The sequence below is a fragment of the Talpa europaea genome, assembly GCF_964194135.1.
Source record: "Talpa europaea genome assembly, chromosome: 3".
In the NCBI taxonomy this organism is placed as follows: domain Eukaryota; kingdom Metazoa; phylum Chordata; class Mammalia; order Eulipotyphla; family Talpidae; genus Talpa; species Talpa europaea.
Genome location: NC_140069.1, coordinates 133,985,254 through 134,010,918, shown reverse-complemented (window position 1 = coordinate 134,010,918; position 25,665 = coordinate 133,985,254). Strand labels below are relative to the sequence as shown.

Sequence of the window (25,665 nt, the reverse complement as noted above, 5' to 3'; positions counted from 1 at the left end):
GTTTTGATTTGCATTTCCTGATGACTAATGCTGTTAAGCATCTTTTCATGCATATTTGTATATCCCCTTTGGAGAACTATCTATTCAAATATTTTGCCCATTTTAAGTTTGAATTGTCTTTTCATTGTTGAATGGTAAGAGTTCTTTATATATACTGGATACTAACCCTTGATCAAATACATGACTTGCAAATATTTTCTTTCGCTTGGTAGGTTGCTATTTCACTGTCTTCATAGTATCCTTTGGCACACAAAACTTTTTCGTTCTGATAAAGTCCAATTTATCAATTTTCCTTTTGTCGATTGTTTCTGGTGCCATAGTTAAGCAAACATTGCCTAATCGAAGATCATGATGATATACTACTTCCTTCCAAGAGTTTTGTCATTTTAATTCTTACATTAGAGGTAATGATACCCCTTCTCCTTTTTTGGTATATGGTGCAAGACAGGTCCAACACTATGCTTTTGATTGTTGATATTTATAGAACTTTTAAACTATTGAATTGCTTGTTTTTGCAATGAGACTGTAAATTCCGTGAGGGCAGAGATCAAGGTGGTCTTACTATTTTTTTTTTTAAGTGAAGGAATGAATTAACTAACCAAGATACAGGGCCTCCCCGGTGGCGCAGCGGTTGAGCGCTGGGTTGCAAAGCTGCCCACGGCTTCTGCAGCGCCAGTTCGATCCCCGGCAGCTCCCCGGCCACCGGAGGAGTGTCCCAAATGGCGTGCAGACCTCTCCTGCCGCCCGCTGCTCCCCTCAGCAGTGTGCTTCGGTCCTTCTCCCTGCTCTGCTCCCCACTCTGGCTCTGGTGAATTCTCTCACCCTCCCGCGCTTCTGACTGTACCCAGTGCATGTGTAAACAGAACAAACAAATAAATAAATAAACATGCCTCTATTTAAAAAAAAAAAAAAAAACTAACCAAGATACAAAACTTCACTTTTTTAGCTGAAATTTAAAAACATTTTTTCTTTTCTTGTATTTTCCTATGTCTGAAAAACAAAACAAAACAAAAAACATACGCAGGATAGGGATTGTACTACTTAAGGGATTTTGGAGTGAAACTGATTTGGATTCAAATCCTGATTTGATTGTGTGGCCCTGGGCAAATTATATAAGCCACTTCATTTTGGTCAAATGCACAATTAGGTGGTGAAGTTAAGAGGATTAAATGAGATCTTGTTGGCACAGTGCTTTGCAGGTTGTAAGCATTCATTAAAGAGTAGCAATTGTTTATGATTGCAAAGGAGTTGCAGCCATGTTGGGAAATTCTTTAACATGCTGTTACCTTTTGTCCCGAATTTCTCCACTGCACACATTGCAAGATTTCTATTTTCTCTTGCAAACTGATAATTGTTAGACCATTGATTTTTTTTTTAAAGATGTATTTTTTATTTATACAATAGCTGGGGTACAGGCCAGAGGTCCAGGAGAAGATTCACCAGAGACAAAAGTGGGGAGCAGAACAGGCAGACTGACCGAAGACACTGCTGAAGGGAGCAGTGGGGGCAACAGGAGACTTCTGCCGCGCCATGTGGGTTGCTCCCTGGCTAGCCGGGAATCGAACCAGCGCTCCAGAGGCTGCTGACAGCTTCACAGCACTGTGCTCAACACGCTGCGCCCCCGGGGAGGCCCTACAGTTCAATTTTTGAGCAACAGAATGAATGACACAGTCTTTGGGTGTGAGAACTTAGTGGAAATGGGGGGCTGAACAATGCCTAGTCTAGGCATTTTGGATTTATTTCAATTTGGCACATACCCGGGTATTCTGATTACGTGTCTGTCTCCTCTACTAGAGTGAGCACAGAAACCCTGCTTCAAATCTTTAGATTTTCAGGAGAGTGGACATTCCATTGATGGTTGAATTGACGCGCCCTGCTCGCAGTGGTCAGAAGGGATTCTCCAGAGAGGGCTAGAGAACTCGGAAGAGGGCATCCACTGCCAAGCAGTTGCGGGCGGCGCAGGTGTGGGTAACGCGTGGGTCCCAGAGCTCCAACCTGACGCCAGAAAGCCCAAGAGCCACCTCCCACCTCCTCTTCTCAGCTCCCGGCTCCGCAGAGCCACTTCCGGGAGGGGGCGGGGACGCGCGAAGAGGCGTGCCGGGAAGGAGGACGTTCGCGCTGCACCGGGCGGAAGTGTGCCAAAGGTATCGGTGCTGCCGCTTCCGGTCCGGGTCAACGCGGCTCGGGAACGCCGGGCGCTGTGTGTCGTGTCGGGACACACCTCAGGGAGCAAGCCAGCGGCAGAGAGGCGCGCGCCGGCGTCCGGTCACAGCCGTCTGCGGTCTAGTGGGCGGCTCGGGAAAAGGCCAGGAACCTGAAGACGGTCTACCCTCTGTTTCCGAGGGGGGCAACTTCCACGGGGAACCCCTCTGCCCTGGTAACGGCCAAAGAGGAGGAGATGGCGCCAGTCAGGGAGCGGCCGTGGCCGACACAGTGAGAAAGCGCGAAGGCACCGCCGCCGGAGGATCCTCGGGAGACCCGCCAGACCCGCCGCCGCCGCCACGCCGCCTCCAGCATGGAAGGGGCGAAGCCGACATTGCAGCTCGTGTACCAGGCAGTGCAGGCGCTTTACCACGACCCGGATCCCAGCGGAAAGGAGCGCGCCTCGTTTTGGCTGGGGGAGCTGCAGCGCTCGGTGAGGGGCCGCGGGAGGCCGCTCTGCGGCGCGGGGCCGGGGCGGGGTGGGACCGCGGCTCCCGCTGGCGCCCGAGCCGGGCGGTTGGCCTCGCGAGGTCCTCGGCGGGGAGGAGCCGCCGCCGCGGGGTGGGGCTGCGGGGCGACCTCGCCGCCGCTTTTCGGGAGCCGCTCGCCGCTCGCCGGTCGCGAACTGGCCCTTGGCCCGCCCCGTAGAGGCGGAGGTGCGGGCGGTGCGCGCCCCGCTCGGGGCGGGCAAGTTCAGGTCCGCGGGAACTTGGCCCCCCGCGCCCGGCTTGGTAGGCCCCGCGTTTCCGTTTTGTCTTCTATTCCGCCAAATCCAGCCACCGTCTTCCTCCCATTTTCCAGTCAAGGATGCTTTCTCCGTCTTCCCTCGCTGGGTGAAGTGTGGCGTCCGGCGCTTCCTTCCTTTGCAGGGGTGGCCTTGCACCTCGCTGCTCCTTGCTGATTTTAGCTCTGGCTGGAGGACGTTCTGCTCGAAACTTAATCAAGTTTGTAGGTTCGCATGCCCGTGAACGCGCTCCTTGTGGTTTGGATTGCAGCATCCTGTCGAGGACGTAAATGCTAGTTTCAAAAAAAAAAAGCTTTGCAGGTCTCATTTTGCTGGGTATGGGTTCTCTCACCGTGTCGTCTCCCTGCGTTTGGTTCCTTAGAAGACATGGGTCTCAGCGCTGCCTTGGCAATGCCATACAATGAGCATCCAGGGAGGGTGTTTGCAACCTGTTATACCTATTGTGTGTCTGCGGCCTTTGATTCACTGGTCTAATGCTAGTCAGTTTTTCATGCTTGCCTGTGCTGTGCTTTATTTCTGTGTGATTAGTGTGCTTGGTGATCTTGCTGATTTTATCTTCTTTTCTGTTTTATGCAGCGAGGCATGTATTTTTTATTTGCGCCCTCCCATTTCATTTCTTGTTTTGAACTCGCAATTGGTACTTAAAGGTCCCATACCCTGTCCTTTCGAAGCAGCCCCTGGACTATATATGTATTATAAATATTTTTAAATTTGCAAACTGTATTTAGAGCATTACTCTTAAAAAATTGGGAACCCAAAAATTGGGAACCCAAATTCTGGATAACCTCATGGGACCGAGTAAGACTCTCTAGGCTACATAAGAAAATCATTCACATGTGGTCATATTTAGTGTTTTTGTGATCCGGGGAGTCACAAATCCCAGATCTTTACGGTTTTCATATTGTGAGGGTTAGAAATGCTGCACTATACCAAAATTTAGCGCTTTCCTACTAAACCTGCCTATTGTATGCCTTTTAAATCACTGTTTACCATGTACCAGCAGCTGTACTCGACATTGTTATATGGAATTGCACCAGACAAAAATCTCTGCTATATAGGATATTTGTGATTATAAAATGAGTTAACATCTGCAAAGAGCTTAGAAAAGTTCTTGGAACATAGAGCTCTGAATATATTACTACTTGTTATTTAAATGACAGTTAATTTTCTTACTTTACTCTCTGTAACAACCTTACATTATCTGCCTCACTGTTTCCAGGAGGAACATATGGCGTACTTGAGATGGGGATAATTCTAGAAAGGGTTTATTTTATAAAGACACTCCTTATAAAGATGTGAGTATGAAGTGATGATACCACAAAAGATAGTGTAGTAACCTGTGGCCAAACTGTTAACAGCCTTAGGCTGAAGGCATGGGACAGGGAGTGGTTACTCCAACTCTCCAGAAAGGTACGGAGTTTTGTGCCTTCCCAGGAGTGGAAGGAACACAGCAGCATAAGGTGACTGCAGGGAGAGCTGGAGGAAAAAATACCCTGATCTTATTCTCCTAAACTCTTCCTGAGATTCTCCACTGGACAAGCCCAACCAAGAGGTAGGGGACAGAGGAACCTGTTGATTTAGTACAGACAGGTCACCTTATAGGGGCAGAAAACATGGTAGAGAAAGGTGGAAAAGTGACTTGGAAAATATCTAACTCAGTTACATACCATCATTTTTAGGCAGTTATATCTGGGGTGACAATTCCACTAATACTGTCCTCTTAATTCCTTTATCTTCTTCTCAGCCACCTGGTCTTTACCTTTTTTTTTTTTTGTAAAGGCTTTTAAAAAAGTTATATGTAATATAGGCAGAATTATTTTAAGTCAGTAAAATTTTTATTTAAGGAATTTCGTGTATTGTAATGTCTACCATTACCAATCACTTTAATTCCTCCACAGTCACTTCTTGGATCTTGTCAACACTAAAAAGTCACCAACCCCTCAAATCACTGACTCAGCCATCTGGTCACATAGTCACATCTTGGATCCTGTCATTATTAAAAAGTCACCAGCTTCCCCAGATCACTAACTCAGACATTCTGCTCTGGTCTCACTCTTCTTCCCACTCTTTCCAGTTTGCTGGCTCAAGAATCTCAGTAACCTCATATAATAGCTTTTATTTTTTTGAAATCTTACTTTGGTTTCTATCAAAATTTAAATTTATTTTTAAAACTTGAAAAGTTTTAACTTTCAAAATGTTTAAGAATAAGACCTGGGACGAAAAAGAGGAGTTATATGCAGATTCTATGAGAGATTACAGTGTAGACTCCGCTTTCCTTTATCCATTCTTTCCAACATAGTGATAGCATCTTTTTGGCTCAATTAATGTACATTGTGAGCCAGGCAGGGTATAGCATGGTAAGAGTTCCCTTTTTGGGCAGCTTTTTTTTTTTTTTTTCCCCGATGAGAATCATTACCTTTTTTTTTAAATTTGCAACATTTTCTGTTTACAAAATTCACCCCAAATTCTCTGTCAGTAAGTATAAATATCCTCTTAGTATGTCCAAGCTTGCTGTTTTCTTTTTTGGTTGGAGGAGACCTCTCATGAGAACCCTCTATCCTCCTGCTCCAATCTGGCCTGGTTGTTACTGACCTGGGACGTCCGTAGAGGTTCTGATCCCTTATAAAAGAATTTAACAGACTACATCTTGACAAGGCGTTATTAAACTTATGCTCTAGCATAAGGGAGGCAGAACAGGAAGAAAAAGTTTCCTTGCTGTCTCTCCGAAGGGAGCTAGGAAAGGATTTAAAAGGGGCTTGTGTACCAGGGCAGAGCAGGGCAAAGGGCAGCAGTTCATAATACATTTGGGGCTGGACTACATGAGCAGGTACAGATGGGTTACATGTTTCTTCGCAGGTTGCATGTCTTATTAACATCTTGGATCTCCACTCAGGGATATGTGTTTCATTAGCATGCTAATGAGATCTTGGTCACTCTGGGACATGGTCTTTTACTATCTTTTCATGAAGACCCTCTGCTATCCCCCCTTTCAGGAAATGGTGTGGCCAGTAGTTGTTAGAGCAACAGCTGTGTGTCATGATAGGTGGCACCTCTGTCATATCAAAATATGGCACCAGCATGGTCCAAAATAGGGTTCCATCTCTCAGGATGTGACCATTTGTTAGTCTGGTGGGAACTGTCAAATGGGCTATAAAAACAAGATGTTCATCAGCCCCTGCCAGCTGTGATTTAGTCCATCTGTTTAGGCAAGATGTGGGCAGCTCCCTCTTGGAAGCTCTCGGTTTACTTCACCTAGTCTGTCTTGAGAAGTTGCTCTCAAGGTCTTCACCCCCTCTTTGTAGACAGGCAAGCCCCTTGAAACCCTTTCTCAAGGTCTGTCATGTAATTATAATTAACATGCTGGAATTGCTAACTTTGTCCTGGAAATTTCCCTTCACCTCTTCCTTGCATTTGTTGTACACAAGATCTTTCATCTTTCCTTGGAATGCACCTTTGTTCGGTGGGTAATTGAAAAGGAAACCTTCACCCCTTCTCTCTCATTGGTCTTATTTATTTATTTTTCGTGCCGCTTTTACGGAGACAAGTCCTCTAGTCTTGTTTGGGAGTTACAACCTTTGCTGCTGGTGGCAGGTAGGAGGTACAAGGTAGGGCATGGGTTTTACCAGTAAGAATATAGGCTTTGATTTAATCTCCTGTTATACAGGGTGCTATTCCTGTTCTTAGTGGAGTCTTTTGTCCAGGAGTCTAGTGTCCCTGACTTAAATCTTTCCAAAGTAAACCTTGTGTCTTTTATGCTGGTGGGAGTATAGTTGTCTGATTGCTCAGAGTTAGGGAGAAAATCTAGGAGTTGCTTACACAGATTTTGAACCACCCCTTTGTTTTCTGTTCCTCCTATGTATCTGCCTTCAGTGTGCCTGGTGCTGCCATGTAATTCCTGCCACGAACTGGGATTTTGCAATTTTAATCAGTTTATTCCTTGGTTTCCCCCAGTCTGGTTGCAGCCATCCTCCCTCCCTGCCCCCCGGCAAATTTCAGCTTTTTACAGTCTGCTAAGATGGTTGACATTCATCTGCTGGTTTTTTATATAATTTCCAGTTTTGCTAAACAGTTATGTTAAGATTCACTTTGTCCTTATGGGCTTTCGCCTTTTTTCTTTTCTTTTTTTAAAATCTCTTTACCCTGGGCCTCCCCGGTGGCGCAGTGGTTGAGCGCTGGGTTGCGAAGCTGCCCGCGACCTCTGCGGCGCCGGTTCGATCCCCGGCTGCTCCCCGGCCACCGGAGGAGGGTCCCAAATGGCGCGCAGACCTCTCCTGCCGCCCGCTGCTCCCCTCAGCAGTGTACTTCGGTCCTTCTGCCTGCTCTGCTCCCTGCTCTGGCTCTGGTGAAGTCTCTCACCCTCCCGCGCTTCTGACTGTACCCAGTGCATGTATAAACAAACAAACAAACTAACTAAATAAATAAAGCATGCCTCTATTAAAAAAAAAAAAAATCTCTTTACCCTGACTTTAATGGATTTTTGGGAAGTGACCCGGGGGCAAACAAATGTGTCTAGTGAGTTAGTTCAGTCATCTTACATAAGTCCCTAAATCCCCACCTTAGTTCTTTAATTTCATCAAAATCTTATTTCATTGACTGCCTGTCCTTTATCTTTATTAGGTCTTTCTCTTCACTTTTCTCCTATTCAGGTTGGAGTCCAAGATCTATCATTCTAGTCACATTCTTAAATATACCATCGCCCCTTCACCTCTGATTTAGAATTGTCGTGGGTATATCCAAACGCTTGTGTTCACTCTGGGTGCACTGCATCTCACTTTCTGAATTCTCTGGGACCTTCCTTTTACCAGGTCTTTCCCATCAACATTTAAACGGCTGTAAATACCCTCCCATAGTAATCTAATTTGGAGGTGGAGAGATGTTGCCTTTGTCTGATTTTGTGATTTCTTTGTTTCTTTTTTACCTCTGTGCTTTACACATTACTCTTTCCAGTCCTACCTTCAGATGAAGAAACTAGCCCATTTTTTAAAAGCCCTACCTAAATTCTACTTTACCTTTGAAGTTCTTTTTTTAAAGATTATTATTTATTTATTTATTTGTTTGTTTGTTTATTTGTTTGTTTGTTTGTTTGTTTATTTATACAAGCACTGGGTACAGTCAGAAGCACGGGAGGGTGAGAGAATTCACCAGAGACAAAGCAGAAAGCAGAACAGGCAGACTGATGAAGTACACTGCTGAGGGAGCAGCGGGTGGCTGGAGAGGTCTGCATACCATGTGGGACCCTCACCCTGTGGCCAGGAATGGAACCCGCTCTGCAGTCTGTGGGAAGCTTCGCAAACCAGCGCTCAACCACTGTGCCACCAGGGAGGCCTCTTTTTTTTTTTTTTTGTAAAGATTTATTTTATTTATTCAAGAGCTGGGGTACAGGCCAGAGTCTCATGAGGGTGAGAAGACTCACCAGAGACAGAGCCGGGGAGGGGGAGGGTTGGGGGGCGGGGAGGCGGGCAGAACAGGCAGACAGATGGAAAGGGGAGCAGTGGGCAGGACGGGAGAGATCTGCCTCACCATTTGGGAATCTCCCTGGCCAGCCAGGAATTGAACCGGCGCTGCAGAGGCTGCGGACAGCTTCACAGCACTGGGCTTAACCCGCTGCTCCCAACACGTTGTGCCACTAAGGAGGCCCCCCCCCTTGAAGTTCTTAATGGATTTTCTTCAGCCGAACATCATTTGAAGCCCTTACTGAACATCTAAAATACTTTTTTAAATTGCATTTATACTTATTTTAGCTTTTTGAAATTGGGTATTTTTGTTTTTGGTCTCTCCCACTGGACTCTAAGGATCCTTTTACTTGTTTATATAATTTGATGCCCATAGTGTAAGGAATAAACCATGCTTGTTAAGAAAGTTTATTATTAAGATTTCTGACATACAGATTTTTAACGTGGTGCTTGTAGGCACCTCCAAAAGGACAGTTGAATGACTCAAATTGTTTTTTTCAATGAATTTTATGCTTCTCTCAATCATATCCATAGATAATTGAAAACAAACAGTATTCTGCCTTCTGTCATCTTCTGATTTCAGTCTTTCACAGATACGAGAGATAAGTTTATGAAATAAGTTTATGTTGTCCTTATTTTATCTTTGAAAGATTTGGGTACAGAAAGGGAAGAGAACATTCTGATTCAATTAAGTTTTCTTGAAGTAGTAACTGAACATTTTTTAATCAAAGTCACTTTTTAGTGTTGTAACAAAGAAACATGGTGGTTTTTTGGGGTTTTTTGTTTTTTTGTTTTTGTTTTTTTGCAACTTGAAATTGGTGAGGAACAGAAATTGCCTGATTTGTTTCAAACCACTTTGAAGAATATGCATTGGGAAACGATTATCCTTATTTTGGTCCACCTTGCACTTTATAATCTTATAGTTATTTGGTTTAGTTCTAATGACCTGGTGACAATAGATTTGGTATAAAGATGTCATTTGGATATGATTTAACCCATGCTATGAGTTAGTGTCTTTTCTGTTTTTGAAAAGGACCTTAAAGCAAACAAATGTGTTCATCTGAATAATAAACAGCCATTTTTATGAAAGAGCTATATATTTTTAGAAGAATCATTCTCTACTTACTTTTTCCACCAAAACTCTTGGAAATAACTTCGAATCAGGGTTTTGTGTAATGTGATGGGCAGCGATTGCTACTATCTTCAGAGAGTTTTATAAGAAGAAAATTATTTTGAGACATATCTGAAAGGAAGCCTAACAATGGACTATTATGTTTAGTAGTTTCCGTTGTTCACCCCCAGTAGCCAAAATTAGCAGATAATGTAGAAAGCAGTAGAAGGAAAGACCATCTCTATATAGGCTAATGAATTATGCTACTCATTTGTTCTGAGTATGTCATTTAGGTGATAAGGCAGAGACTGACTTTTACAGAGACAGTCTACGGGCTAAGTACTTCAGAAGTTTTATAGTTCAATCTAACAACTGAAAAGAAATGTTAAAAACAAATTAAATGACATAGAATCATGTTTTAATGGACTAGGTTGTTATTGTCATGTCTAGTTTATTAGATATTATTTAGAATTTTCTTCTTCTAAATGTCATACCAAAAAGTTCATGATGGGGTATAACCTTCAAACTTCTTTCCAGCAGCTTTCCCCTTTATAATTCTTTAGTCTAGTTCTGAAATCTAGAGTGTTGGGGCTTTTTTCTCTACCAGTCATTGTTTGGTTTATCTAAGACTCTAGACATTTTTTAAATGCATATGCTATCATCTTCCCGTCAAGTGACCATTAATACATTACATGCTCTTGAAAGGAGAGCCTTTTAGAAAGTGGAAAATGTTACTATACAACTTCTATGGATCAGTTAGTTCAATAAACATAAAAATAGTTTATGCCTTGCACTGCTGGAAACTGTAAGTATAGGATAAAAACCAAAGACCTTTATCCCAGAGTTCACTAATCTGGCCATGTCATCTAATATGGTAACTGTTCGTCAGATGGCTATTGTGACTATTTAAATTTTTTAAGTTAATTAAAGTTAAAGATAAGGGGGCCTCCTTGGTGGCCAAGGGGTCAAATCTCAGCCTTACCATAGTTAAGGTCTGAGTTCTATCTCCGCAGTCTGGGAGCTGACCCACTGGCGCATTAGACCTCTCCTGTCTCCCCAGCTGCTCCCCTTAGCAGTGTATTTCAGTAGATCTGCCTGTTTTGCTCCCCACTCTGTCTCTGGTGAATTGTGCCCCCCCCACCTCTGACCTACACCCCAGTTCTTCTACATGATAAATAAATCTTTTAAAAAAAGTTAAAGATAAAACCATTTCCTTATTTGCACTGCCACGTTCTAAGTCTTTGTGCAAATATAGACATTTCATGTTCTTGGTGTACTGGTACCTGTGAGTGAAAATTTGTGATGGTGTTTTTGTTGGAATGGTAGTCTGTTAACTGGTGACATTCATCCATATTTGCATTAGCTTATTTCTTGTGTTCCCAAGGCTTGGGCCAATGTTCATGCTTTGATTTGGTATATAAAATTGTCAGGACACCTCCTTTCATATCCTTCCAAAGCCTTCCAGATACTTTTTTCACGTTGATTGTACTGACGTTTATGTGGGAAATGGAAATACATTGTATAGATTTTTTTTATTATGTTATAATATTCACAAAATAAAATCTGCGGTTTTAAACATTTTTTGGTCTATAGTTCAGTGGCATTAAATACATTGTTGTGCAGCCATCACCACTGCACATCTCTGGAACTTTTTCATTTTCTCAGACTGAAACTTTGTGTTGTTAAACAACAAGTCTTCATTTCTCTCTTTTTGTCTATGAACTTGGCTATTCCAAGTACCTTATATAAGTAGAATCATACAGTATTTGTCTTTTCTTCTGTCTCATTTATTTCATCTAGCATATTTTCAGGTTTCATTAATGTTGTAGCATGTGTCAGAATTTCATTCCTTTTTTTAAGATTGGTTTATACACACACACACTATATGTTTCTACATGAAATTTACCATTTTAAGTTCAGTGGTTTTAACTACTGTTAATTGTGCGACCATTACCACCATCCAGTCCACCCCCAGAACTTGGTTCATCTGGACCCATTAAATACAGTAACTTCCTATTTTTCCGTCCCCCCCAACCCCAACCAACCATCATTCTGCTGTCTGCTTCTATGAATTTGACTGTTTAGGTACCTCATGTTAGTGGAATCATACAGTGTTTGTCCCTTTGTGACTGGCTTAACATTTAGCATAACATCTTTGTTTGTTTGTTTTAAAAGATTTATTTATTTATGCATACATACAAGAACTGGGATACAGGCCAGAGGTACGGGGTATGAGAGGATTCACCTGAGACAGAGTGGGGAACAGAACAGGTGGGTTGAGGAGAGCAGTGGCAGGAGAGTTCTGCTGTGCCATGTGGGTCAGTTCCATGGCCAGCAGGGAATCGAACTGGTGTGGTGCTGCAGTGGCTGTGTAGATAGCTTCATAGTGTGGCGACTCAACTCCTTGCACCACCAGGGAGACCCCTAGCATAACATCTTTGGTGTTCATCGCCCATGTTTATCTACTGTGTATTCCCTTGTATTTTCTGTTGAAATCTCATCCCCTTTTAAGGCTGTATAATTCCATTTTATTCATCTATTGATGAACACTTGGGTTGCTTTTACCGTCTGGCTATGAAGAATAATGCTGTTATGAATGTACAGGTATCTGTTGTAGTCCCTACTTCAGTTCCTTTGACATGTCTCCAGAAGGGGAATTGCTGGGTCTTATGGTAAATGTTTTTTTTTTTTTTTTTTTTTTGAGGACCTGCCATATTGTTTTCCAGATTTTATAGAATCTTAAGCACTGCTGAACTTTATTTTTATTATTTTATGTTATTTTTATATTCCCCATACAATTGCAGCCCCCTTATTTTGACCCCAATCCCTCCTTTCCCCGCCCTCCACCCCCCATAGTGTGTCTCTGGCTCATAGTTGTTTGTTGATTTTGATTTTTTCTTTCTTATAGTTATTCTTTTTCCTGGTCCCTTATTTAGGTTTTCTAGATTCCTGCTATGAGAGAGACCATCTGGTATTTTTCTTTTTCTTTCTGGCTTATTTTGCTGAGCATGATCCCTTCCAGCTCCATCCATGTTGCTGCAAATTGCATGTGTTTATCTTTTTTGAATGCTGAGTAATATTCCATGGTGTATATGTACCCCATCTTCTTGATCCAGTCATCTATTTTTGGGCATTTGGGTTGTTTCCAAAGCTTAGCTATTGTAAACAGTGCTGCTGTAAATATAGGGGTGCAGGTGCTCTTTGGAGTTGATGTTTCTGTGTCCTTTGGGTAAATACCTAGGAGTGGAATTGCTAGATCATATGGGAGCTCTATCTTGAGTAGGTTGAGGAATCACCACACTGCTCTCCATAGTGGTTGGACCAGTTTGCACTCCCACCAGCAGCACTGCTGAACTTTAAAGGAGTTTTTTGTTTTTGTTTTTGTTTTTTTAATGAAGGGAAACATTTTATTTATTTATTATTTTTAAGATTTATTTATTTATTTATACAAGCACTGTGTACAGTCAGAAGCGTGGGAGGGTGAGAGAATTTACCAGAGCCAGAGAGGGGAGCAGAACAGGCAGACTGAAGTACACTGCTGAGGGGAGCTGCGGGCAGCTTCGCAACCCAGCACGCTCAACCGCTGCGCCACCGGGGAGGCCCAGCACTGCTGAACTTTAAAAAAAAAATTTATGTCATCAAAAGTTGAGATTGCTCAAATTACCTGTCCTGTATTTCCCTGTCTTTTATCATGATACTACAATATTTGATCCGAGTGTTATGCTGCTATATGGGTGAAACCACAGAGAGAAACTTTATTTCTCTTTATTGGAAGCTCACAGTCCTGGCAAAGGAGATAATTTTATAGTGTTTGGCATGCAGAGCCTTATGAATGTACTGCCTTAATGATTTTTTTCTATTTATGGTAGAGTTTCCAAAATGAAAATATTATGAAATAAGTGTTTTTTCTTTTGATAAGAAATTTTCTGTTAATAGAGATTTATGTTACAGTTTTTACTAATTTTTTTCTCTCAAGTACAAGTGTTCCTTCCTGGTTTTTCTCTGTATTCATTGTTTCCTAGCTCTTTTTTCTATCTTAGCCATAGTATAGTACTATTTAAATGGATGGCCCCAAAGTAGAAAAATATACTTGGAACTAGATTTGAAAATGTGCTGTGTGTTTTTAGATAAGCATTCAGAGTTTTCTAACTTTTCTGTTAGATTGAGAAACTTGAATCTCCAGCACAGTGTTAACATGTTTAATGTATCTGATAAAGTTCTAATTCTGGTTTATATGCATTGTGTAAAACTTGCTCAGATACATAGGACTAAAGGCCAGTGATTAAAGGAAATACATTGTCTATGTTTTTTTACTTCTGGAAGCCCTCACTCACATGGGTTATCCATTATCCATTACTTCGAATGAGATGATTCCAAGTTTTGGAATGTTTTACTTTTTAAAGCAGGGCCTCCTCGTTTAGTTAGTGAGGCCCACAGTGAAGTGGTTATTAAGAATGAATACCATCATTACTCCCAAACCAAGTTGATTTTATGCATCCAAATGTATCCATTTTCAGGGCCATCCTTGAGGTTAATAGATACATAGGTGACTGAACTTTATAAATTGGAATAGGGATTTTTTTACACTTGTCATAAAAATATGTTGGCATGATATATATTAAGCATGATCAGCAACCATGCATCTGAACCAAAATTCATTTGAGAGAAGTGATTATGACATAGAATTGTTTAAAAATGCTTGCTGTAGAAACACTGGCATTTCATCAGAAACAGATGAGACCACAGTGTGCAGTGCAGTCATTTGATCCCTTTTGTTGAGAGCAGGGTAGAACAATAAATGTGGACACCAATGCCTTCCAAAGTTGATTTGAGGTGTCTTTAACATTTCTTGTGATCTGAATAGCTGTGGTGTTTTAAACAATAGTTTTTAGTCTGTCTTTTAATTATTTATTATGAATAGGGCTGTGAAAAATGGCAGGGCATGTGCCTAAAATAGTGTGTTGACTGACCTTTCTTTTTAAGGAATTCTTTTCCCTTTGTACTCTTAGCTAGTCTCCTTTTCCCCTCAAATATACTGTGTCTTTGAAGACTAAGAAATGTATTTTTCACTGATTGAAATCTTCAAAAAAAGTACAGCAACCTGAACTTTTATGTTACTTTTCAGATTTCATTGAAATACTTTTATTTCCATAACCTCATTTTCTGTTTGCCAGCGCTTTTCCATCCTCAGTGAAGTATTTTAAGTAATTCTGCTTAATTTGAGGAGTTTTTGTGTAGGATTAACTAGCAGCCCAAATCCGATTCTAATTCTTGGCAGCTAATGAATCCTTAGGCCCCATTGGGTTGTGATGGCATTGTTGAGGGCCGGCTCGGTGATTTCGGTTGATTCGGCAGTTTTAGAATTGTTGGTGTAGAAGTGAGTCTTGGAGCAACAGTGCACTATTTAAGAAAAAAAGGGACAAGTACTTTTAGGATCTGCTGTGAAGTATAATGAAAGACTTTAGAGCATGTTAATGAAGGGATTGCTGGGCTATAGCCTGCTTCATATTCATCACGTAGTCATGGAAATACCTTTTGAAAAGACTGATAAAAAGGCCCGTTCTGCTACTGCTTTGTGAAATGGAAGATTGGAATTAGATGCTTAAATGGAAAATGTTCTCTTGTTGCAGCCTCTTTGAAATGTGCTGCTAGTGGGAGCTGCAGCTTCCTCCTGCTGACTCTGAGCCCCAGGCTTCGGTTGAGATGGTCCTTTCAGAAATGTGGAGCTTAGTCCAAGCCTGGATTTCAGTGGGTAGCACCTGGCATCTGTGGCTAGAAAGTCCTATGAAGTGTAAGTGCTTTATTCTCTTCTTGTAAAGACTCCTTTTTCCTTCCTTCCTTTCTGTCCTTCTTTCTGCAGCTTAGCAGAGGGGAAGAACAGTGAGTGATGTACTGTGTGTCTAGGATATCAGCATTTGTTTGTATTTTCCTTATGATTCAGTGACCAAAACAAGACTGCTTGGTTTTGGGTACCAACAGTTCTTAAATCCTCCTGTGATTCAAAGTAACGCAATTACAAATTTTGACCTCCCATGAATATTGATACTGGCAGTATCAGCCTGGGTAATTTTTAATGGACAGTTTACTTAAGCAGGTTGTGATATTCAAGTTTGTCAGGTTTCTGTAGAAGTCACTCTCGTGTTTTGTTTTTATACCAAAAGACAGATATTTGAAAAGAGGCACATTTGACCAGTGGGGCAGACGGCACCGAGATGCGTAAGGATGCTTGAAATGGAAAAAATGCTCTTTGACTTGGTTGTACTTGATACATTTGCTCAAGGAGCAGTTTGAGAATTTTTCTAAGGCTAATTCACTGTAGAATTATCTTAGGAAATTAGATAGTTTATATTATTCAGTTTTTTATTTTCAACTAGGAGCATTAAAGATGTGAGTTTTATATTTGGTTTAGTTGTCTGGGGCTAATTTAAAAAGACTCTTTTCCCCCTAATTCAGAAATACTGGTAATATTTTAAAGTACACTCATTCCAGAAAAGACTCCCATTTTGGGGAGATTTTAAGGTTTACTTTCACGGAAATTTTGCTAAAATTTAAAAATCAGATTTTAGCTAGGAAAATACCAAACTTTTCCTATCGCTATAACAAGATAAATATTTTACTTTTAATTTAATTTTGCCTATTTTGCTTTATTAAGGTAACATTGGTTTACAACACTGCAGGTAATGTAGGTAAAATACGTCTTTTAAAACCAAACCAAACCAAATCTCCATCTGGGTAAAGCAAATGAAGTTATACAATGAGGACTTACTGAGTGAAAATGAAGTCTCATCCTTGCAAGGCCTTTGTTTTCTTTCTCTCTGAAGGACTAACTGCTTGTTCTCTGTTCTTTCTCTAAACACATGGATTCTGTTCTTAAAACTGACTGCAAATACACTATACCTCAGCTACCTAGTAAAAGGTTGGATTTAATGTTTGGGAGAACAAAGAGGTGTTGAAGACTTAAGAGATGATGGTATCTTATCATTTTGCTTCATATTTAGTAATTTAATATGTACTTTAAGTGCCTCTTATGGCAAAAGGATTTTGAGAGATACAGAAATAATTAAGACTATTTTTTGCTTTTATTTGTTTTGTTTTTTTTTAAACACTAAGCTTGGTATTGCTTTATTTATTTGTTTGTTTGTTTGTTTGTTTGTTTGTTTATACAAGCACTGGGTACAGTCAGAAGCGTAGGAGGGTGAAAGAATTCACCAGAGCCAGAGCAGGGAGCAGAGCAGGCAGAAGGACCGAAGTACACTGCTGAGGGGAGCAGCGGGCGGCAGGAGAGGTCTGTGCGCCATGTGGGACCCTCCTCCGGTGGCCGGGGAGCAGCCAGGGATCGAACCTGCGCTGCAGAGGCTGCGGGCAGCTTCTTAACCCAGTGGCTCAACCGCTGCGCCACCGGGGAGGCCCTATTTTTTACTTTTAAAGAGCTTACAGTCTTGGGCCTCCCCAGTGGCGCAGCGACTGAGCGCTGGGTTGCGAAGCTGCCAGCGGCCTCTGCGGCACTGGTTCGATCCCCGGCTGCTCCCCGGCCACCGGAGGAGGGTCCCACATAGCGCACAGACCTCTCCTGCCGCCCGCTGCTCCCCTCAGCAGTGTACTTCGGTCCTTCTGCCTGCTCTGCTCCCCGCTCTGGCTCTGGTGAATTCTCTCACCCTCCCGTACTTCTGACTGTACCCAGTGCTTGTATAAACAAACAAATAAATAAATAAATAAAGCATGCCTCTAAAAAAAAATAAATAAAAAAAATAAAGAGCTTACAGTCTTGGAAAAGACTAACAAAGGCCTAAGTAATTACAATACAAAGTTCTACAATTGAACTGATAAAAGAGTTAAGGGTACCATGATGGTAAGGTGAAGGGATTTGTTTATTCTACTCTCCAATATGTTCTTATCTATGACTTTCAGGAGTTTGAGTATGATAGGGTTAGTGCTGCTGTTTTGGGAGAAGTGAGCAATGGGAACTCTCTTGCCTGGTCTCTTGTAACAATTTGCAGCCCAGAGTCCTCTCTTCTCATCAGTAGGACTTTCTCAAGTGATTCTGTCCTCTGGTGTATTGACTGGCATTGGACCATCTTGTGCAGGATAAATTTTTTTGCCCTTTCTTCAGTGGTAGGATTCTGGTGGTGGGCTGAAAACTCTTATATCATATCCTACAGGGGTCAAGTTTTTTCTTTTACCTTTACTGCAACAGCTGTGAATCTTAACCTGTATCTTGTGGGTGACGTGATTTGTTTCCATCCCACACAGTTTAAGGCTTTTTTATTTTCTGTAGGGAAGAAGGATCCAGTGAGAGCTTTCTGTGCCTTTTCTGCAGTTGAGGACTCTCCTTGAGGACTGCTTGACCAATTGGTCTCCAGTTTCTTTGGTCTTCTGCCCTACTCCCCACTTTTCTCCTGAGTATTTGGTGGGGATCTGTAGTTGGTTGTGCACCCCCTTGTGACTGATTCCCAGGAGTTATATCTGCTTATGCTAGCTCACACGTCAGCCTTAATCAATTAGAAATTTTAGCTTGAATGTTATTACCGGTTGTCTGGTGCACAGCATGCCTTCCTTCTCTGTTGTGCCACAGACCAGCCGGTCTCCATGGAGAGGTCTACATTTAGTACATTGAAGATAAGTGGTTCCCATTGTTTATGTTGACAAGTCAGTCAGCTCTGAGTCTAATTGTTGTACCATTAATGGTAATACATCTTTTCCCCTCTGGTTTTGAGGATTTTCCTCTTTGTCTTTTTTTTTTTAAAAACAGTGTTATGTGCCTGGCTCTGTTTTTGTTTTGTTTTGTTTTGTTTTGTTTTTAGGATATGTAGAGTATCTCCAATCTGAGCTTGTGTCTTTTAACAGTTTGGAAGTTTCTCAGTCACTATCTTGAGTGCTTCCGCACTACATTATCTGGGAATTCAGTTATGTATGTCAGACTTTATCACTGTGTCCACATATCACTTGTACGCTTCCCATTCTTAACCTTTATCCTTTTTTTGACTTTGTGTTTCAGTCTTGTTATTTTCTAATCTCTTCTTCAGTTGTCTAATTTTCTATTTAATCCTTTCATTTTGTTCTTAATTTCCACTTCATTTATATTATTTCTAGATTTCCACTTGATTACTTTTATGGATTCTATTTCTTATTGGAAATTCTTCAGTTTGTCCTTATATTTCTTTAATATATTAATCAGCTACTTATTTTCTTTCTAGCTGTTTATTTAGAAATTTTTTAACTTGAAAGAATTGCACAGTGATCACTGATAAACTCTTCTCAATTTGACAGTGCCCCCATTTGCTTTCTCTTGGTCTCTTTCTGTCCCGCTCTGTTGTCTTTACTTTCTTTTTTTCCAATATTTTTTATTTATTTAATTATTATATATAGATTTATTTATTTTTTTTTAAGATTTATTTATTTATTTATTTATACACGCACTGGGTACAGTCAGAAGCGCGGAAGGGTGAGAGAATTCACCAGAGCCAGAGCGGGGAGCAGAGCAGGCAGAAGGACCGAAGTACACTGCTGAGGGGAGCAGTGGGCGTCAGGAGAGGTCTGTGCGCCATGTGGGACCATCTTCCGCCCTCCTCCGGTGGCCGGGGAGCAGCCGGGGATCGAACCGGCGCAGCAGAGGCTGCGGGCAGCATCGCAACCCAGCGCTCAGTCGCTGCGCCACTGGGGAGGCCCCTGCTGTCTTTACTTTTTAAAAACCTTTGGAAGCAGGGGACCTCCCTGGTGGCACAGGGGTTAAAGTCTCGGTGCTATCAAACTGTTGCCAGCCACTGCAGCATGAGTTTGATCCCTGCCAGGGAGCTGACCCACATGGTGTGGCAGACCTCTCTTGACTTGCCCACTGCTCCCCTCAGCAGTGTATTTCAGTCCGTCTGCCTGTTCTGTTCCCCAGTCTGTCTCTGGTGAATCCTCTCACCCCCAGCACCTCTGGCCTATAGCCCATTTCTTGTATGCATAAATAAATTTTAAAAAATAAAAACTTTTGGAAGCAAATTGCAGAATTTATAATGTTGTACCCCTAAGTATTTTTAATATATCTTATAAGGACAAGGATGGTACCATAGTATTTTGGTTACTGTGGTTTTATAATAAATTTTAAAATTGGAAAGTGTGCCCTTCAGAACTGTGTTCTTTATCAGGATTGTTTTGACTATTCAGGATCTTTTGTGATTCCTTATAGATTTTGCTGTTACTGCAAAAAAACAATGTTGGGATTTTGATAAGCATTGAATTAAATTTCTAGATCTCTTTGGATCATGTTGACACCAGTACTGTCTCCCATGCTTTCCTTTATGATGTATAAGTCCCATCAGCTGTGTTTTGTAGTTTTCATTGTACAAGTCTTTTTTGCCTCTTTGCTTTATTCCTGAGTATTTTGTTTCTTTTTGATGTTATTATTAATGTAATTTTCTTAACTTCCTCTTCAGGTTGTTCATTGTTAATATATAAGAGTGTACTTAATTTTGGGGTAGTAATTTTGTGTTCTGCAGCTTTGGCTATTTATTTTTATTCTTTAAGGGGTGTGTGTGTGTGTGCGCGCGCGCATGTGCGCACAATTTTTAGGGTTGTTAGGAACCAAATTCTATTGTTCTGTTTATTATTTTCATAGGTGCATTTATTTTCTCCCGTGCAAACCATTTTAGTAGCATAGTTAACACTTTACCTAGTATAAATTCATCAGAAAATAATTGAAGTATATAAAATATTCATTTGGTAAGATAGTTTTTCTGTTGTTTTATTGAGGAACTAAAGATTGAAATGCAGGCTTATTAAGATCAGTATAAAATATATTTTGTTTATTCATACATTAAAACAGTTTCTAGATTCAATTCTGAGTGAACCGAACTTATTTTAAGGTTGGGAAAAGAAGCGAAGGATATAATATATACATTAGGGTTGGCAGTTTTTACCATGATGTATTAGTTTCAATAGAAAATTCTGGGTCATTTCTCTTAATACTCTTCCCACACAAACACAAAATTAATGATTCTAAGCAGCAAGATTAAGCCTATTGATTTACTTGATGTGTTCCTTCCTAGAATGAGTCAGAAGAGTAGGTAATACTTTTGTTGAACAGGGCCTACAAATACGTAGTTTTGAAGTGTTGACTGAATTTTAGTAGGTAATTTAGCTTTTGTCAGATTTTTCTTTCATTATACTTTGGTTGGATGATTTGATATATGTATTGAGTCTTTATGGCAATAAAATTATTCAGAAAAGTAGGCTTATTTAAGGTATTTTTGTCTGATCTACTTTCAGGTTCATGCATGGGAGATTTCAGACCAGTTGTTACAGATCCGACAGGATGTGGAATCATGCTATTTTGCTGCCCAGACCATGAAAATGAAGATTCAGACCTCATTTTATGAGCTCCCTACAGACTCTCACGCCTCTTTACGGGACTCATTACTAACTCATATCCAGAACTTGAAAGACTTGTCACCTGTCATTGTAACGCAGGTAAATCCTGTGCCTCTTGTTAAGGAAATCTTAAGGTCATTTGTATATATCAAGTTTATTTTGATTGATACTATTACGAGGCCATGTGAGATAATGATAACAGCTTTACTATAGAATTGCTGCTATATTACAGACTGATTCCCAAGTTGATAGAAAGCGAACATTTAAATCAATTATATTTAGTTCATTTAAATCATTTATATTTAGTTCATTTAATTTCATACAGATTTGAATACCAGAAGTGGGGGAAGTGAGTGAAAGTTTTCACAGGTAGACGTGTTTCTCCTGTTAAAATTGCAGATGATAAAAACACTGTATGATTCTGGGTCAGAGGTCTACACAGTTGTCTTTTTCTTGACTGATTGGCTAATAAAAGTCTCATGAGTCAAACAGTGAAGTAGAGCATCTGACCTTTCCCCCTTAGACAGAGAAATACATTAGAAAGGAAAACTGGAAGCTTCAGTGAATACATACTCACATGTGTTCTCTGCCTGGCATAGAAGTGCCCTTGAAGAGGAAGGAGGCTTTTGCATAAGGCTTCAAGATGAGAAATGGAAAGAGAAGGGATATGGCAATCCATTACTTGAGGAGTAAGTCAAAGGTCTGACTTTGTCAGTAGCTTTGGCCTTTTGGCAAAGTATAATTTATCTGTCCATGAAGTTCTATGGTATTGCCAATTAAAAGTAAGTATCGATATATTCTGAGAAAACTCTATAGTCTGTTCTTTCTGACTTTTTTTTGTTGTATTGGTTGTTTTTAAGTTTTTAAAGTTTAACTTTAAATCTCAGCGATTTGTAGCTAGTCCAGAAGAGTTTTCATGATATATGCATATGTGTGTGTGTGTGTGTGTGTGTGTGTGTATACACATATGTATATATATATGTAGTTGGGGGGAGGAGGTTTTCAAATGTTTTGGTTATCATATTGTTTGGTAGAGGTTTTCTTTCTTTGCTTTCCGGTTTATATTGATGGTAACACTATTTCTGTTCATCTGTTCTGTTCATTTATTTAATCTCTTACTCAGCTGGCTTTAGCAATAGCAGACCTTGCCCTACAGATGCCTTCCTGGAAGGGATGTGTACAAACTTTGGTGGAAAAGTAAGTAACTTGTATTGACTATATGCTAGCATTTTGAATTACCATTAACCTACATAGAGAAATTTGTTAACAGGGGCTAGACATTTATACTGTTTCTGTGAACTCCTAACATAAAATTATTTATTGTTTGCCTTTATTAGATTAAAAGAAAATCATAGAAAATTTTGATACTACAGAAATATGTGGGGCATAAAGAAATTTATTATTTACACACACATACTCTTCTTGAATTAACTGTAGTGAAATCTCATTGTCTTATGGATATCTCCGACTGACATCTCAGCAGTTCTTTAAAAGATATTATCTGAATGCTTAAGATGATATTAAATTGAAAGTTGTTATGAGTGTATCTTCTTACTAATTGGGGTTTGTTTTATGTCTGTCAGAGGGATGTTACTATTTTTCATACATGGAGCTTGCTATTTTGAATGAAGGTTTCCTTATGGGTCTTGGCAAGATAATCTTGATATTTGCTTTGGTTAGGAAACTTTCTTAAAATAAAGTGGATGTCCTTTTTACTTCCAACATCATTAAAGAGTTTTTTGTTTAAGAAAGTTTTTGTCAGGCCTCCCTGGTGGTGCACGGGTTAAATCTTGGTATTATCAAGCTCTCAACAGCCATTGTGGCATGAGTTTGATCCCCGGCCAGGGAGCTGACCCACATGGTGCAACAGACTCACCCACTGCTCCTCTCAGCAGTGTATTTCAGTCAGTCCTCCTGTTCTGCTCCCCACTCTGTCTTTGGTGAATCCTCTCACCCCCCCCCCCATACCTCTGGCCTGCACCCCAGTGCTAGTTTGTACAAATAAATAAAAATAAATCTGTAAAAAAGTTTTTGTCAAGAAACTCAACACATCATTGAAAAGAATTCTAGCAATATGAAGCTCTCAAAATAAAAAGTGAATACCTTCCTCTCTCCCAATTCCTATATTTTATTTATTTATTTTGTAAAGAATCTTTTCCTCTTCTTGCAAATGATAGTGATTTGCATTTATTTATTTATGCATACAAGAGCTGGAGTGTACGCCAGAGGTATGGGGGTGGGTCAGAGAGGGAGGGGGCTGAGAGGATTCACTAGAGACAAAGTGGGGAGCAGAATAAATGCACTGCTGAGAGGAGTAGCAGGCAAGATCGGAGACGTCTGCTATGCCATGTGGGTTAGCTCCCTAGACTGGGATCGAACTTGTTTCTGCAGTAGCTGCTGATAGCGTCATAGAGCTGAGACTTAACCCTTTGCACCACCAGGGAGGCCCCAATTCCTGTATTTAATAAGTAACTTTTCATGGTTGGTTATATGATCCTCTAGACTCTCATTTATGCCTTTAAAAATAAATAGGTACAGGGCCTCCCCGGTGGCGCAGCGGTTGAGCGCTGGGTTGTGAAGCTGCCTGCAGCCTCTGTGGCGCCGGTTCGATCCCCGGCTGCTCCCTGGCCACTGGAGGAGGGTCCCACATGGCGCGCAGACCTCTCCTGCCGCCCGCTGCTCCCCTCAGCAGTGTACTTCGGTCCTCTCTGCTCCCCGCTCTAGCTCTGGTGAATTCTCTCACCCTCCCGTGCTTCTGACTGTACCCAGTGCTTGTATAAACAAAACAAACAAACAAACAAATAAATAAAACATGCCTCTATTAAAAAAAAAATAAATAGGTACATATATATTTTAACATATACCTACATATTTGTTTGTTATATGTAGTACGTTTTATAGTCTTTTTTTACTTAATAGATTTTGGTCGCCCACACACATTCCACCGTATGACTTAACTTTTTTTATCCTAATTGTGGAGAACTTTTACATTTTGCTGTTATAAAAAAATACTGTAGTGTATAGGTTTGTGTACTTCATATGAGATTTTTTTCTGAGTAATACATTTCTGGAAGTGGAATTGCTAGGTCAAAGATTATTCAAGTTGAAACTTTACGTGTGTGTGTGTATATATAGTGAAAATGTTTTTGTTATCATAGGTTATTCTGACAACTGTTACCTTGTGTGATTGTGTATTTTCTGACTCTGGTATCTCCCCCTTTTCTTTTCCAGATATAGCAATGACGTAACTTCTCTGCCTTTTCTGCTGGAGATACTTACAGTGTTACCTGAAGAAGTACATAGTCGTTCCTTACGTATTGGAGCTAATCGGCGCACAGAAATTATAGAAGATTTGGCTTTCTATTCTAGCACAGTGGTATCTCTCTTGGTGAGTAGGTTTTGAAATATTAAGTTGCTGACTAGAGGCAAAAAACCATGATGGTTTTGTAATCAGTCGGATTATTGTGCAATAGTTTTATTTGAAAATTTGTCAACCATAATACTGTGGCTTTTATGAATATTAAAAAATACTTTCAGAACTATACTTCTTGAGCTTCTAAATAATGTGAAGGTATTATCTCCATTTTATGAGTGCGAAATAGGTTTTACAATTATGACTACTAATTCAGTATTTCAAATCAGATCTTCTGATTACACAGTCTTGTATTACCATCAACTCTTGATCAGAGATAATGCTAATGGAAGCTCCATATAAATTTACTAAGGACATGATTCTCTTGAGGATTAATTGAGATCTTGACAGGAAAGTGGTCCAAGGCTTTACTTGACCTTTGAGCAATATCACAATTATAGGTTAGCTAGTTTGAGTTTCTTTGTAAAGAGTTAAATTTGGCTGTGTCCTTTTTGATTATGTGGAAATTTTGATAGTCTAGACCAGGGTTGGCTGAATTTATGATTTATGGGCTAGTCACCTGTTTTTGTAAATAAAGTATCCTTGGGACATAGTTACATCATTCAGTTGCATATAGGCATGCTTCGTGTTATTGTGCAAATGAGGCTATTGAGTTTTTTTTAACAGATTTAAGTTTTTTGGCAACCCTATGTTAAGCAAATCTATTGGCACCATTTTTTCCAGACTGCATGTGCGCCTACTTAATGTCTGTGTAACACTTTGGTAGGTCCTGCAGTATTTCGGATTTTTCATTATTCATTGTTTTTACTATCTTTATCTGTTATGGTGACCTGTGATCAGTGATCTTTGATGTTGCTATTGTAATTGTTTTGGGGTGTCATTAGTTGCATACATATAAGACTGTGAGCTTAATTCAATAAATGTGTGTTCTAACTGTTCCTCTGACCACTGTTTGACTGTCTCTCTCTCCTCCTTGAGCCTCCCTAGTCCCTGAGATACAACAATATTGAAGTTAGGCCAGTTAATAACCCTACAATGGCCTCTTAAGTGTTCAAGTGAAAGGAAGAATTGCAAGTCTCACTTTAAATAAAAAGCTAGGATTGATTACGCTTAGTGAGGAAGACCTGACAGCAGCCAAGAGAGACAAAGCTAGGCCTCTTGCTACAGTTTATAAACACAAAAGGAAAGGTTCTTTTTTCTTTTAATGGTAGAATTTTATTTTATTTACTTATTTTTTAATTTATTTTTGTGTATGTGTCTGGAAGAACTGGAGTGCAGGTGAGGTGCTGGGGTGGGGTGAGTTTGAGAGGATTCACCAGAGACAGAGTGAGGAACAGAACAGGCAGAACTACTGAAATAAACTGCTAAGAGGAGCAGTGGGAGAAACAGGAGCAGTCTGCTGAACCATGTGGTTTAGCCAGGAATCAAA

At 40.5% G+C, this 25,665-nt stretch overlaps 1 protein-coding gene across 1 annotated transcript in view; it reads left to right on the top strand.

Moving 5' to 3' along the window:
* Window positions 1–2,515: 2,515 nt before the first annotated feature.
* TNPO3 (transportin 3) overlaps window positions 2,516–25,665 on the top strand; it is a gene marked incomplete at its 5' end in the record, with an annotated part of 74,099 nt that continues 50,949 nt past the window's right edge. Inside the window, 4 exons of the mRNA XM_084230376.1 lie at window positions 2,516–2,635; window positions 20,762–20,962; window positions 21,987–22,060; window positions 24,095–24,251. Coding sequence (XP_084086502.1) covers window positions 2,516–2,635; window positions 20,762–20,962; window positions 21,987–22,060; window positions 24,095–24,251 — 552 coding nt within the window. The remainder of the gene's footprint in view (window positions 2,636–20,761; window positions 20,963–21,986; window positions 22,061–24,094; window positions 24,252–25,665) is intronic.